Source organism: Phalacrocorax aristotelis, chromosome 6 (genome assembly GCF_949628215.1).
Source record: "Phalacrocorax aristotelis chromosome 6, bGulAri2.1, whole genome shotgun sequence".
NCBI classification, from domain to species: Eukaryota; Metazoa; Chordata; class Aves; order Suliformes; family Phalacrocoracidae; genus Phalacrocorax; species Phalacrocorax aristotelis.
Window position 1 is genome coordinate 34784149 of NC_134281.1, and position 16914 is coordinate 34801062.

The 16914-nt window shown below is 41.2% G+C and overlaps 1 protein-coding gene across 2 annotated transcripts in view; it reads right to left on the reverse strand.

The window, feature by feature from the left end:
• NOTCH2 (notch receptor 2) overlaps positions 1-16914 on the reverse strand; it is an 87357-nt gene that overhangs the window by 47493 nt on the left and 22950 nt on the right. For both annotated transcript variants that reach the window (XM_075097133.1, XM_075097131.1), the window contains exon 5: positions 11811-11933. In XM_075097133.1, the coding sequence (XP_074953234.1) occupies positions 11811-11933 (123 nt within the window). The remainder of the gene's footprint in view (positions 1-11810; positions 11934-16914) is intronic.

The following is a 16914-nucleotide window of genomic DNA, read 5'->3' on the forward strand; positions in this document are numbered from 1 at the left end:
ATTTTACTATTGTGTATTTTAATGAAAAAAACTTGTTCTTTATTGAAGTTATAATTTAAATCCAGACTCAACTTCTGGGCAAAAGTATAGGAATCGAAAGCAACATACGGCAAGCAGAGCATATCAATTTAACTATATTAACAAGTACTCAGTCTCATCAGCATTAGGCGATCTAAGTGTAATAGTTTTTTGAAAGATTTTCGAACTATGTTTTAAAACACTACAAATCCCAGACTAAAGTCCACAGCACGCTCATTTCTTAACTGGAGCTGATGAATTGGCAAGAATGTAAAGCAATTTGAAGTTCACTGAAAATGCTTGAGCCCTTATTGCTGAAGTGGGGCTTGAGTGGCTGGGAAACACATGCTGTAGCCCAGCGTCTTCAAAACAGAAATAAAGGTTTTTTATGTGAGGTGGTTTGGTGAAGTTTGGCCTTTTCTAGATATGCTATGGTTGCTTATATGGTGGTTTTGAATCTTTAGGTGTTAGCAACACAGGTTTAATGGTCAGTATTGCAGTTCTTCAACACAGGTTTTTGGAAGGTGTGTGTGGGTTTGGGTTTTTTTTGTTGCTGGTGTTTGGGTTCTTTTGTTGGGTTCCACCCAGAAACCAGCACACACACTTGTAAATGACTTTCAAGGCTGCCCTCCCTCAAAGCAGCAGAATCACTTAATTCTTAGTGGGACTGCAGGATGGCCCCAACCTCTCATCCTCCCGAAAGGGCTAATGTGCCCTCAGTAGAGACTTCAACTCTTTGCAAATGAGAGAAATAGATGAATACTTGGCAGCACCTGCCCAAAGAAAGGATTTGATGCTTATGTTGCTAGCGACCTAGGTCTCCAATGTAGTATCTGTCCTGGGACCTTCCTGAATGACGACTTCACAGCAGAGACAGAAGTTGCTTTCAGCGTCAGACATAAAACATAATTCAATTCTAAAACTTCTCAATGAATATTCTGCACAAGACTTCTCACTGCCAGGTTTGGTAGATTTAAATCAAATGAGACAAAAGAGCTCTGAAACAGTTTACTTAAGGGATGCTGCTTTGACTTAATTTTAACTGAACCAAGTATATTTATTTGTAGCAATGTACTTGGTACGCTTCTTTCCTGCTTGTTAAGTTTTAAGAATCAAGTCTTTCATTCACAGAACTGAAATTCAGCTTCCAAGTACAAACTTAATTTTGAATTGTACAGTGTAGTACACATCTTCATAACCCTAGTGCTTCTGAAAGCCACAACCACTTCAGCTAAATGTTAATTCATTTAGCCATAAGTTTCTGTAGGTATTTCTTTTATTGTGGTCTTGCTAGTTTCAATTACATTTCTAAAAGAAACACAGTAAATATAGGGTGAACTAGTGAAGGCAATAATACATTAACTGTACAATATTTTAATGGAAATGTAGAAACATTTATATAAAAGACAACAAGAAAGGAAACACAAATTACTCCAAGAAGCTAATAAAAGCCTAACCTGACCTTGATATTTGCGGAGCCTGGCAAATCAGCAAAATGCCGACTCAGGTTCTAAGTGACCTTGTACAAAGTAAACAGCTAGTCCATGTGGTATTTCAAAACTGAAAACTGGAAGTAGAAAAAGGGAACAGCCTTCAATTCTTAGCACTTTTTCCCCACTATGAAACTAAGTTACTTCCTGCATATTTCCCCTCAGAAAAGCCATATGGAGTAAGGCAGACATTTGCTGCTTTGATTGCTCCTGTTTTCAGACCAGCAGGAACTGGATCTAAACTCCAGGAGCTCCTCTTTAGGCACACAGGATACAGTGGTTCAAGACCCTCAAGTAGTTGTACCAGATTTAATTGATGAGAAAACCAGCCCCTTCTCCTGGATGTCTTTATGTTAAAAAGAAAATAAAGCTTGTATAAAGGTAAGGCAGATAGCACATAAGTACAATCCCGCCCTGAAAAAGCAGAGCATTAGCTTGAGCAAATAAGAAATCAAAACAGTCACCCTGGGAAGCAGCAACAGGTACCTCCAAAAGCTGATCCTATTGAACCATAGAGGCTTTGCATAAACCCCAATTCCAACAGCACTGATCCTGCAGATGAATGCAGGACCTTCAGCTGGTTCAATTAGAGGTCTTCATCTTTATGGAAAGTCTGCTCTGCCAAAGGAGAAAGTTTTCTTGGCCACTTAACAGCTCCCTAGCAGGAAAGACTGCTGATGCACAGCTGGAGTACCAGAGGCTAAAGCTCCTGAGAGGAGATCTGACACGCAGTTTAAGCACTAAAAACATCTAGTAGGACAAAGGATGCAAATAAGTGTTCTGTGGCTTGAAAAAAAAAAATCAGTTCCTTGAAAATGAGCTGGGAGGAGACAGCAATGTTCGTTTCTCTCAAAATCACAACCACGACAACACTGGACTCAGACTGAACTGGAAGTCAGATTATCTTAAAAGTTTCGTGATACTGGAAGGGAAAAATAATCCAGCAAGAATCACAAACTGGTCCTAAGAGACTCACTGGAAGAGGAGCATCAGGTTTCAAGAAGCTCTTACACCTCCATCCTCTCAGTACCCCACCAGAAGTTTGCCACTTATCTCAGACTAGCACTCCAGTACACAAGGAAGAGCTCTCTAGCTGTCTTGAAAGGGCTATCTGGGAAGTTATAGACCAGACCTAGACAGAAACTCTCTGAAAGAGTAATTTAATTCACAAAGTGTTCCAAAGATTATTGTATGGGGTTGGATTTTTTTTTAGGTTTTGGGTTTTTTAATATATATATATATATAATCAGTGTAGCTATAGATGGCTCATTGGAACTGTTTACATTTTTTTCTCCACCTTTCAAAGGACTACCAAGTGAGAAGGTGAACAGCATCTTATCAAGACTCAAGAACAGGCTAAGAGATAAGAAACAGTATTTGTATAAACGACCGAATCTAATTGTGACAGAAGGTCAGCGGTGCCACACTGCACGGAACCATGCAGTTTCTTCCCTTCTCTAACCACCAGTGTGTATATTCAGGATGCTGGCTGGCAGGCCACATCTGGCTGGGGAAGGACGTTTCTCTGTCCAGGTCTCTCTTGTAACACAAGGAAAACAGTGTAACCCAACCCATGTTGGTCAGTGAGGCCAAAGCTCAGTTTCCTCAAGTTGCTGTGTGAGCCTCCTCAGCAAATGGAAAAAAGGAAAAATTGCATGGAACCATCAGGCCTTCTAGTAAAACGGTGTTTGTGAAAAATACTTTAGCCCCCACATTTTTGAGTTGTGTATTTGTAAGGAATATATAATTAATCTTTAACCCACAGAATTATCCATATTCCCTGAAAAAACTAAGCTACAATTAATGAATACATACAGGCACTGAAGCATTTAATTAGTGGCCTCGAAGAAGATGAACAGTAGGCAGTAATATCTTTAACAAAATATTTATATTATCTAATAGAAAGCCAGGGAATTTCAGACAGATTCAACCAAGCGAGTCTGCTGGGCAGTGCAATAGCAGACAATGCTTGATGCACCAAGGCCAAGTAAAATACAAAAGCAAACAGACTTGTTGCAGAAGGTTTCAGTTAGGCACTCCTTGAGGAAAGACTTCAGCTTCCCTGGAAGTGTTCAGTGGGGACCTCCACTCAATCACAGCTTTAATCAACAAAATAAACATCACTGACAAGACATTTGACTACAAGGAAGAATAACTAATGCAAACAGTTGTTGTATAATAGCAATGGCAAAGCCTCAGTCTGGAATACATTTTGCTGTATTTAAGCCACCACCTCTTAATAAAGACACTGAAAAGGGGTAGGGTTCAGAGTCTGACAAACCAATGGAGAGAAGAATTTAATAAAAGACTTACAAAGCAACTGTTACCCACAAAGGGAGAAAGACAGATTATAGAAAGTATAATACAACAGCTACTGCGGGGAAGATACAGCACATGGAAAGTATACAAAAGAAAGTATTTGTTCATTTATATAACTTGCTTTATCAACACAAGGTATTTCAATGAAAAGAACTTCAAAATTCTCTGAAAGAGGTGACATCTTTATACAGACAAGAACATCCAGAGCAATAAGCAGGTAATACTGAAGGGGATCTTATGCGCGATGTCCAGATCACATCCAAATTCCAGACTCTCTGACAAAGCCATCTCCACAGCTTCCTGCAGGCAATCCAATGAATGCAACTGCTGCTTTCAGCTCCAAGGATGGCTTCAGGCACACACAGAATTCAAAGGACTACACTGTTTACCTCTGCAAAAAGTGCCCCCAGTTGCATGTGTGTTTAGTAAAGGTCTTCCCTGCTTAAGTATTACAGTAGTCTTCCCTGAAACAAGGCCGAAGCCAAATATTTTTTCCCTTGCAGGAGTTTTATGAGGAAGTGAGAGGCATCATAGCCCTCAAAAAAGTGCTCCTTCGCCAGGATCTCACAGCATCTTTCTGCCATTTGAAATACAGAACTACAGAGTAGCAAAGCAGTAGCAACCATTCCCAAACCTCAGGTGCTGGGTTTTGTTTTTAATAGACCTACTGTGTCTTGGGCAATGCCAAATGTCATCCAAGATATAAACTTTAAGAGATTAATATAGAATTTGAACAATTGAAGATGAATCTACAATTGTAGTGAGCAGAGTAAAATCTGTGTTTATTGAAGACTAACATGGTGGAGAGAAGAGTTTAATTTCATAACCACACTGGGAAGTATGTAGTGGAACTAATGGGCTTTTACAAGGGATTTTACAACCCCCAAATACAAAACTCTGGGCTTTAAGAGACTTATGCACACCCTGATCCATTAAATACTGCCCTAAATCACTGATCACAGACTACTGGGTAGAGAGGGCAGTCCTGACAAAGCTCTTCAGAGGCAGTAATACAAATGCACTGAATTCCTTAAAAATCATTAGCAATGCACTAACACCAGACTGGTTTAATATGGGAGTGGTAGGTGAAGTGACAGGAGACAGCAGCAGAATAGAGAAGTAATCAAAAGGAAACACACATCACCAAGTTACTCTCCATTTTGCCCTTCTCTTTACCTTCTTGGGAAAATCCAGTGATCCAGGCAAATACCTAACAAGTTAAAAGATCTGCAAGGCAAAAATGTAATAGTTGGAGCCAAAACTTACAATAAAAGCTCCATATGCTCAAGCTATCTCAGCAACGCATCTTTAGTAATTATCCAAAGACAAATCACCTCATTTTAAGTACAAGGGAAGGGACAGAAACTGCCAGAAACGAGTCAGCTGCAGATTAAACAACTGTTAACTATTAGCCTGGTCTCACAGTGCACATCCACCAACCCAGCCTCACCAGTGTGGTCTAGCCTATATTGTTGTAGTGCCAAACACATGCAAGATATACTGAAAACTTAAAAGACAGCTCCGCAAGAGATTATTTGGCACATTTGATCACAATGAGTATTTGCTGGCCTGGAAAGTCACCAAAGGTACAAGGGAAGAGGCAGCAGCGTGGTCTAAATGGGATACTGTCATTCTGTCATCAGATCAGTTCAGCTGTTAATACCTCAGGTGTTTTATTACAGCCACCCCCTAACCAAGGCTTGGTGTTGGGAAATGGAAAGCAGCACGGAACGAACACGCAGTTGTGGTAAGTGTTCCAGAATCCATACGGGATGAAGTACTAATGGTGTAACTTCCAATGCCTGTGAAATCTCTCTGCTCTGCACAACACTTGAATGAAGTACCACAAGAGAAACAAACAACATCCAGGATAAAGTTTGTTTATGTCCGATGCTTCAAATCATTTGTACGCTCAGACTTGGAGCTGCCAGGTCTGAAGCCTGCCACGTGCTCCCTGCTCCCTTTGTATCTGCCAGTTCAAACATGAAGGAAGTAAAAGAATCATAATCCCTCTTGGCCTCTTTCAGAGAGCGGTCTCTTGGAGATACTACTGTAGTGACAGCAAATCACCAGCCAACTTGCCAAGTCTGGCATAGACAGATCTCAGCCAGTACCAAAGAGACTATTATGCTTTTTAATAAAGCCTGGAAAAGCACCAGGAAGTCCACCATTGCTACACCACTGGGAAAGATGGCTGCACTTATCACGGGAGTCTGATCCAGTTTCCCTGTGCTAATATAAAGCAATACAATACAACATAAAGTGTAAATATGCAAATTTAGTGTAAATATAAAGTGTAAATGTGCAAATACAATACAATATAAAAACTGCTCTTCATGTATGTGCATGCCAATCAGAACCAGAAAAAAGTGCGACCCTAACAGCGCTCCCTGGAGGTAATAATACCCTATAGAAAGTAGCTAGGATGTATATTCCATCATTTAAAAGACTGGCATGTCCAACATTTACGATCCATGTCACCTATGTCAGAGTTAGTTCCTCTACATTTCAAGCCTCCAAGTATTCCAGCAAGGCAGTATTTTTGAACACTGAGTTAGCATGACTTGTTACTGTATACTTTGTGACACAGATGCTGAGGAAAGTGGTATCTGGCAAAGAAAGTTTTAAAAAACAAAATACCAGAGTATATGGTCTTACATAAAAATGTTAAACATTAGCCTTTCGATGTTTATCCTCCCTTCTTAGCAAAGAAGTCACATCTGCCCAGAGTTTAAGGCTGGGATTTTCAAAGAAAACCAAGGTATGGAGCCAATATTACTCTAATCGAACCCTTAACTCCCCCCTTTGAAAATTCCTGCCTAAAGCTCTGCAGAAAAAGTAACCCTTGTGCTAGTGTTTAAGAGCATATGACCAAGCTAACAGCTATTTTAATTAAAAAGCACAGCCCTGCTCCCTGAAGAGCTTTTCTGCTCAAGACAAACATTTGCTTCTTAAGCTACCTCTCAATGCTGGAGTTATTTGGTGGAGTCAGCTGTTAGCACACTGTGCTTCCCTTGAGACAAAGATCTCCTAGATTTTAAAATACACAGTTCACTGGAGCCCCCTTTTCAGGGGAAAACAAAGACTAAATAAATACAACTGCCATGGGAGTCTTGCCTTCCCAGCCACGGGGTAGAAACAGTGAAAGGAGGCAAGTAGGCCAAGCCTGAAGCTAAAGCACTATAATGCAGGTCTTCCAAAACTCACTCGAGTGTGGCCATCATGTGTCCCCCAAACCCAGAGACTCATCCCACAACCCCTGATGCAGCACTTCAGAAGCAAACCATGCAAAGGACTTAACTCCATGGAGGATACAAATCTTAATCTCTGCTGTGCAACATTCCTGAAAGTTCATTTGGGCCAAACACAGATTCCTGATGATCCTCTGAAACACTGCAAACTTTCCACAGCAAAGTAGGAACCCTCCTCAGTCAAGAAAAACAAAAGCATTCTCAGCGTTTCATATTGTTGATCACTTTGGTACCCAAATTCTCAAGTCATCTTTCTTGACACGAAACTGCATAGGTTAGATCAATGCAGTAAATAGGTGCATTTGAAACAAAGTTTTGTTTCTTTATATGAATTGTCGTCTGGAATGACTGAGCTGCCTTTAAATCCTCAGACTGTTTCACTGTGTTCTGTGGAAGGACACCCTAACCTTCCACACAACTTTACAGCTCTGGACTGCCATCACTTCCTCTGCATCTGCTCACCCATGAGTCTGCTCTGTGAATTTTAATTCCTGATCCCAAACAAGGAAGAAAAAAAAAAAGCAGCTGGACAGATTTTTTACTAGATTAGTGAGTTAAAGTGGCATATTCCCACAAGTACCAGAGCCAGCTGAGAGGAAGGGGAAGGGTGGCTGGGAGCAGGCACAGAAGGCAAAGACACCTTCCTCCTCTGACCGCAGTAAGCCCATCAGGCTGGGTCAACTGCTGCAGAACAGCAGCATAAAAGCAGGGTCTTCACATGGCACAGACATTAGCCAGGATTTTGGGCTAATCTTGACTCAAATCGCACTTAAAACACACCAAATTCTCTGGTCTGCCAAGCACAGAGGAATAGACTTCAGTCTTTCACGAAAACACGCTTATCTATTTGCAAGAAAAAGTGAGCTTCATTATGCATCTGCCACATCGTGCCTTGGAAGGACCCAGCAAACACTGGTTCTGACAAAGGATTTAGCCTGGGACAAGATAAAGTCATCCTTAAACAAACTAACAAATATCAGTTAACATTCAGCAACAGGAAAGATCTGGGGCAGTTTCACCAAAACACATCCAAGATTGTCTTGCCAGTTACAAATTTATAAGGCTGACAATCATTATAACCATATGAAATACGAGAACTTTGAAGGTGACAAAAACATTAATGACAGCAGGAATTTCTCATCATTGTTTCTGAAAGGCAAGATTTTATCTTTCCGGAAAAAAATGCAAAATGAGAAAGAGAAGGCACGCACTTCAATAAAAAGGGAGCAGTGAGCTCTCTTTGAGGTTAGGAAATGAGACCAAAAGCAAACAGTATCTCAGAAGCTAGATTCTAGTAGCAAGCAGAAAAATATTTTTTAAAAAATGCATGGTTATGTAGTCCAACCTACCACCTGTCAGGGAATTACAAGAGGCAGATGGTTACCAAAAGGAATAGGACAGGTTCCATTTCAGTAAAGGATGCTTCAATATTACTTTACACAAAACTACTCTTAATCGAATGCAGTACAGCCGATTCATTTTTTCTAGCAAGGAATGGGACTGGTTTTTCTATGCCATGAAGCACAGACTATATTAACAAACATGCTAGATCATCATCCACAGCACAAAGATTAAATAAAGACTAAATTGGTCTGTTTGCAGTTTTAAACTTCTCCCAGATTATTTAAGTATTTAAAAGAAAAGACTGCAGAAGAACTGTTATGAAGACAGCACATCTACGGTGTTAATAACTTTAAAAAATTTAACATCCTTTCATTTTTGGCTGACATTTACTTACAAACAGGTGTGTTTGGGCCTCTTTTTTGTTTTAAAGCTGCACACGTCCTCTAAACTCAAGGTCTCATTGGAAGCTTTTGATCTCCTGAAGTGTTCGCTCTCACAGTTCCACACTGTTGGGCTGTTAAGTATTTATCAAGAGAGACTCTGAAAGAGTTGTTTGCTCAGCTCTCCCCTCTTCACTTACCTTAGAGATGATTTACAATGTTATAAACCACATTTGTGCAAAGGATGGACCTGCACTTATACAACATTTCCTTATTGCCTAGTAACTCATTTTTTAATGTAGTTTACCCCTGTCAGCATCAGCTGCAGTTTAATATTGAAAAAACCATCTCTCTCTGATCTATTCTAGCAGTCCTCTGTCTACCTTCCCTATTTTGTGCCCTGCCTCAGCGTCACACCTCATGTCTCCAAGCTGGGCATGTACTGTTATCCTGCACCTTCTTGGTCTGTAATTGAAGCTGCAGGAAAGGGACTGAAGTCCGTTCAGAGAAACAGCTTCTTTTAAGAAAATGCTACTGCAATGACAGGGCAGAGTCACTGCCGGGCTGAGCTGCAGGACCACATTAGAACAAGAGGCATTAAGGTGACTTGCAAGACGTTTGTCCACTCGTGCCATATGGTTGCATTCACTGTGGAGCTGGACAGGATTTTGGGGCACCATGGGATATAACTTGCACATACAGTTATTGGGCAAAGGAATATTACAGGTAAAATAAATGAATTCTTAAAGGCCAGCTGGCCAAGAGCTTTTCACTGCACAGGCTTTTAAGCAAAGCCACATAGAGAAGGCCCCAGACACAGACCTCCATCGCGAGACAGCCATTGCCATTGAAGTCCAGAAAGTCAATGGCCTTGAGAAGCCATCATCTAAAACCACTGCTGCACTGATAACCTTAACTTGACCATAATACACCATAAATGTGGGAAATTCTTAGAAAGCCCATTCCATTAAATTGTTGTAGAAAGCCATGGGAACATAAGGCTTGGGGAGTTTCTCTCTCTTTCCACAGTTTCACCTAAGGGAAGCATCCTTCACACACACAAGGTTTTCTGGAAAGACTGTCCACACAGAAGAAAGATGGCAGAAGGCTAGGCCACAACAAGCATCTAAATTTTTCTCAAGGCCAGTCAGTCAGAGCCCATAAGAGGTTCAGAGAGGGAACCACCACAACTGCATTGTAAAGAACTTTAGTGGTTAATCAGAGACAACCTACCACAAAAGCAAACAGAATCACAGCCTATTACCACCAAGGTCTCCTCCAGGTGAGTTGCAGAAGTAATCCCTAGTTGACAGCAGCCATCCACCCAAATCCTGTAAACCAAGCTAAGTTTACAATGCCTCTACAAAGCAAAATAATCCCCTGTAGATTATCTACTCACACTGTACACAGTCATGATCCATCATATCCTCTATGCTTCAGGAATAAGCCTGAGATTAATCTATAATGAGACATGCTAGAAGCCATAATGAGGCTTATAATTTCTGTGGCATGGAGTAAGATTTTAGGGGTCACTAAAGGGTTGTTGGCTCCACACCCAAGCTCTCTTCATGTTTTGCTTTGCAGGTTTCACTTTCTGCAGGCTTCAAGGACATACAGAGAGAGAAGCAGTATAGAAGCAAGGGTACTTGTTCATGAAGGGGAGGACTCATTTTCTCCTATTTACACCTAGTTTCAAAAAGCTATGTGAGCAGTAGCACATTTCACTTACGTGGCTTGAACTTCATTTAAGAATATATAATTTATTTAATGAGGGTTCATAACTGGCAGCCTCCTTTGCAGTTAATGACAACTGGTTTATAATGTGGATGATGCGGGGGGGGGGTGGGGGGGGAGGGAGGGAGGGAAACTAGAACAACATGAAACCTCTGGTCTCTAGCAAACTCTTCACAGTGCATTTGTCTGAACTACCAATCACTACAGACGTTCTTGTTTCAAACACAGTAATTTCTGGATTCAGAGAAAAATGTGCTAAAGGTTCTTCAGAACCTGAGGAGGTAGTTCAAGCTTAGTTCCAAAACAAGTATCCCAATCTACTTTATGAAAGGAAAAATGCAAATTGAGTCCATACCTCAGTTTTCCAGTTCTGGGGCTGTTTTTACACCTATTATTTTGAAAGAAGGGCAAAACTATACTCAGCTGGAAAAGTGTGCCAGCTAAGAATGACTACTATGACTCAAAAAAAAAAAACCAAACCCAAAACCGGAGGTATTTGTTTATTTTTGAGGTATGGAGACATTTTGTGACTAAAGATGACACTGAATTTCCTGTAAGCTGCTTCCTTACATCATGCATAACACTTTCTTGAAATTCACACTTTTTCCCCCTACAGACTCAGAGTAAAGCAGACTCATTTATGAAGCAAAAGTAGCTTTGCTAGTCAGAGAGCTCCAGATAAAAATCAGTCACAGCAGGAAAACAAGGGTAGCAAAAACATAAGCTTCCATACATACACTTCTCTCCCCTCCCTTTCCCCCACCTATGACTTCTTTCAGATTTGCCCTGTTCTTCAGCAGCATTACTACTATCTACATGAGGATTGTTATCCCAGGTTAAAAATACCCCCAGGATGTATCAGCAAAGCACTATGAATGCACACACCTGTAATATAAAAGCCATGCTTTATACTTTTGTATAATACATATCCTCTTATAAAGTAATCCATACAAGCAAAAGTGCACCTCTGATAATTGCACTACATTGAGGCTCCAGAATCACAGTACCTGTCTGTCAAACCCATGCACATACAAGCTTGTAACACTGCCTGGTGCAATGGGAAATTGCCCTCCATTGTGGTGGCTTTGATGCAAACAATTTTCTTTTAAGGGCTCCACTGACATCTGCCCCCAGACTGCAGAACAAGTCACAGATGCGAGCTGCATTCAGCCGTATTCAACTTCAATTGTACATTGGATGAAGGCCAGAAGTCCTGCATTCTGTTACTGTGAAGCGTGCCCAGCCCATACAGGAATGTTTTCCATAGTACGTACCTGTCCATTGCGGTGGGCAGCGGCAATTGTACGTGTTCACACCATCCACACATATACCCCCGTTTTGGCAGTTGTGATTTGGGCAGTCATCAACGTTGTGCCCACAGACACTTCCCTCGAAACCTGGACAAAACAGAAAAAGAGCACACTGAAACAGGCTTCCAGACTCTTTTGAGGAGAATTCACCCTTCATGTAGCTTCCCCGCTTCTTTTTTTCCTTCAAGATTTACCCTGCTAACCTAATCCTAATGAACTTCAATGTAGCACGCTGACCAGAGACTTCGTTGAATGCCTTTGCTGATAGCATGGAGGTCAGATTACACAGTTACAACACTGGTGTTGTGGGTAGATGGCCAAATACGTTTTCACCACCAAAAAGACAAGGATATTCTTTTCTTTATGTCACTAATGAGCACTGTCACTCAAAGCAAACAAAGTGAAGACCAAGAGATTTAGTTTACTATGAGGTAAACTCATCACTGCCCACCAAGCAGCACTTAGAGCACACCCAGGACAAGTTCTTCCCACGGCAAAAGAGCGCCTGGTGTTCACTTCATTAATACCTCTGCATAGTTCACGTGTCTTGGCAACATCAAAAAAAGACCTTCTATGCTTTGAAAATGAGCTTCCAAATTCCTAATTTGGCCCTCTGCAGTGCTAGACAAGGCAGTCAATCAACAGACCAGCCACCACCCAAGCGATGCTTATACACTAAGCCCTGACTGAAAAGCAGAAGAAACCAGACACCCTTCCCCAACGAAAAATCAAGGCTCCTAATGAATGTAGCCACACTGGCAAAACATCCTTGCTAGATCTCCCTCTCCTCTCAAATAAGGAGAGCTGGGGACATTAGGGAAGGGAATTGTCAATAATCCATCTTCCCCTTGATTCTCCCTGCTGATTTACTTCATGCTTCATTAAATAAACCTGCCATTTCTGCTGGATGAGAGCACTATTTATCAAAGCACAAGTGGATGCAGTAAATGATTCCAGAATGCACGCATTAATTTAAAACATCAGCTCTGCTTTTCACTGCGTTGGAATGTAATATTAACATGACACAGTCCCCTCATCCAAAATTATGCTTTTACCCCTCTACTTTTGATGCCCTGTTCCAGACACTGTCATAACATCTGTGTCAAGTCACACAGACCCTGTAAGCAACATCTGGTCTGACACAGATCTTGCTGTGTGGCAGATGAGACAGACTGTAAAGCTCTGAAGCATCTTCTCCAGACTACCACTACTCTCAAGAGATTTGAGATGATTCATACGCATTCCTGCCTCTTGAACTTCTCCAGTACCACAGGTAAGAGGCAGAAGCAAAGAGGAGTGCTGTTGCTAAGCTGTATCGAGTGCATTAGCATCCATCAGCAAAGAAGAACAGGTTCATCATTAAAAAAAAGACAGACACCCCTGTATTACCACCCTCTCCCTTCAAAGCCCTTCCCACCTTCACCCAAGAGCCTGCAAATTTCATGGCAGTAGGGAAGGTTAAAATGAAGAGGAAATATACGTGGTTAGCCATATCATCACAGCAGCACCGTCCTGGCAAAAGGTGCTGAGGAACAACCACCAAGGAATACAATTAGTATCAGATCACTATTTAAAACTGTATAAAGCTACCATGCATTACCAAAGCCTCAGCTGTAAGACACAGGGGTGTCCTCGCAGCTTGCTTTTCGGCTTGAGGAGAATCATCCCACCGACCAGAGAGGCACTCACGCCAGCAATGTGATCAGCATGGAAACACACCCAGAACCACAAACTCAAAAGGTTTAAGTTTCTAGCCTTTCGGCTCAGACAATATGAAGACCTACCCTACTTGCTAGTAAACAAATTCCCAACAGCAGGCATTTATTTAGAAGTATCTCACTGTAGTGCACACAAATTGAAAGCACCCCAATGATTTTGAGTAATAATAAACCATGGAAGTCACCCCAATACTAAAACCTCACCAAGCCATTGTACATGTTCACATTTTAACCAGCGATATTACCATCTAAGAGCTGGTCCTCAAGCACCTCATGCAAATGTAGGAAACCATTAATCCCACACTAAAAGCTGGAGGATACCACTAGTGACAGTAGAATAGAAACAAAAAAAAAGAGCTTACAAAAAAAATGTGGTGTAGTAAATGGTTCAAGAGAAATAACACACAGCCAAGCGTACTCAGTCAAAAGACATCTCCAAGGGAAAGGGAATCAGGAAGGGTTGAAATGGTGAAGATGACACTATTTTGAGTGCACAGCTGAAAAACCCACAAGTTTCCATTTTTGGTAACATCCCAACTCCCAAATTCCCTTTAAATTTGTCTTACTCTGAAGAACAACTTTGGCTTAGTTTCAGAACATCTACAGCTATAATGGCAGGAATTTTGTGTCCTCTTCAAGTCAAGCTTACACCACAATATTGCAATCTGCTTAATTTGCAAATAAAACTGTCCTAATAAAGTTTAGCAATCTTTCATAAAACAGGTCCTTTAGAGCCATGGTCGTCTGGGCCAACACACCTACATTTGAGCATGACAAGCATGAACTTAAGCTGGGTTGCAGGACCTGATTTTGTAGTTACATAACCTGACTGTTTTCCAGAAAGCCAGAGAGTTCACTGGTTTGATGTATTTGGACACCTGACACTGTTTCCCATTCCCTCCTGTGCTGAGACTCATATGTTGACTTCGCTTTCTCCCTCCAACAGAACAGTCTGCAATACATATCCTGACTTCTGCTCCAAATCTCCAAGCAGAGTAAACTAAGGAATAAAAACCTCAAGGGGAAGAGCATTCCCACTGTTAACAGCATGCTGTTCCTCCTCTAGTACACAGAGGTATACATGTAGATAAAACTTTATTCTTATGTCATCCGAAACCTCCAGCCCATTCCAGAGCACTATAGCCAATTCTTTCCAAATCTTAATCCTTAGCCTATTTCAACCTATGACACCTCAGACTTTCTGCAGGACCAATTATGTATGGATACAGGAAATTATACCTGAATTAAACTATCAAGTTATTTCTAGACTTACGGCCTGTTGACAAGAAATTAGGGATCTCGACACAGAATGCTAAAACTGACCTGCATCATTTTAACAGAGAATAAGTTTCTACATACCAGGTGCACAACTGCAGTTGCCTGCATGCAAGTCCGACAGTTCAGCTTCTTGGAAGAAACGTGAGATGGGCTGCTCCACGTGAGAGCCCGCTCACCCGGAGCAGAGAGGCACGCACTCTGTCTGGTACCCCAAGACTGCCATCATGCAGAACCTCACACCCCATGGGATGCAGCTCATCTCTAAACCTCAGCAAGCAGAGTCTTCCCCACCACGGGAAATCCTGTATGTCTGCTAGACACCATTCATGATGCTCACTGTGCGGGGCACTGTGACAGTCTGCTACAAACCGGTGTGAGGTTACTTCCTCTTCCCAGGAAGTGTTCCAGCTCTCATAAACAGCCTGCTCCAGCCTGACAGATCGTTTCCTGAACAAGCCCTTGGAATTCTCTAGGGTCCTTATCTTAGTTAATGGGTAATTATTTTGATGGATAACAATGAATAATCACTTTCCCAGCTAAGGACTTCCTCTATTGACTTGTTCAACATTCCATTAAAGGTTAGTTGCCAAATGAACTCTTTTTTTGTCAAATATTTATAACTACGAGCTCATCCTTCTATTTAAAGGAGTTGCTAATGCTTCAGGTTAAGTCTCTTTCACAGACAGTTGGGGTGGTTTTTTATTTTGTTTTGGGTGTTTTTGTTTTTTTACTACAACTATCTGTTATGATTGACCTAACATGCTCACTTGTCTACAATCTTTTTATCTAAATCAAAGCCCAGAGGAAAAATTATTACACCAGATGGATGGAAAATAAGTTACCATTCATACAGATATAATACCAACAGTAATTATAACTCTTCACTTACACTTGCCACCAAATGCTGACCTTTTCTAACACATGACTTCATGAATTACCTAATGCAAGATTTGTTTGTGTAAATCCACAAGTTAAATGGGAACCTGAGAATTTAAAATAGCAGCTTGACTACACTGTGGATAAACAGTACTTGCACTAGTAAACAGTGCTTGCACTAAGTAGAAGAAGCTGCTGTGATGTATAACCCCAGGCTGTAGGCTTTTTCCATATTTTCAAGCTCTCATTCTCATCTATCTATATTTACAAAAATTGAAATTCACTCAAAAGCAAAGAAGAAAACATCTACAGGAAACAAGAACTTATTCTGGGGCCAGTCCAGGAGTAACCTGATTATGCTTAAATTGTTGCTTGGGCACAGTCAGTTTCTTCAAAGCAGTTTCACAGGTCACAAGATACAAAATCATATCAAAAACCATTCCAGCAGTTTATGATGTAACTGACTCCCGCCTCTACGCTGAGCTATGGTAACATCTCTAGGCAGTCCAGAAGGAAGGGCTAGAGCAATTCCAATTATAGTCACAGTACTATCGGCATTGCTCCAATTTAGAGAAGGAGTCTAAAGAGGAATTTCTAGTCAATACTCTTGGCACTCTTCCAGATGAGCAGACCTTGTTCTCATCTTCCATGGGCGCAACAGACCACAATTTCTCTTCTCCCTCTGTTGACCTTTCCTTCCCAGACAGAACCCTTTCCAACACTTCAGAAATTTTGTGCTGCATGCTTCACTGTTAAGGGAGAAGAAATGGCTGGATGCCTTGCCTTTATCAAAGGGTTTAATGTAAGCATTTTTGCCTCTCCAACCTCTTTTTTTGCTCTTTTTCAAATGACTAGTTTAAAAAAAAAAATCAAGCTAGCAAAACAACATTGCCAACTTAAACAAATACAGGAAATACAGAAGCGAAGGCTCTCAAAGCCGCATTAACTCACCCCCACTATACACATTGTGTAACAAGTCCAAAAAAGCAGCTAATAACCCAAAACGTGTGTGAGCAGTGTGGGTGTCTAACTGTTACTATAGTAATCTCATTTTCATTTCCTGACCGTAGTTTAGCCAGCCCACACGCTTGTCTAAGGGAAAATGTGCTCCTACCCAGTCTCGTGCCCCTGTAAGAGTCATGAACGCAAACTTATCAGCTTTAAAGGATTAAGTCCTTCAAACTTGATCTTCCCCT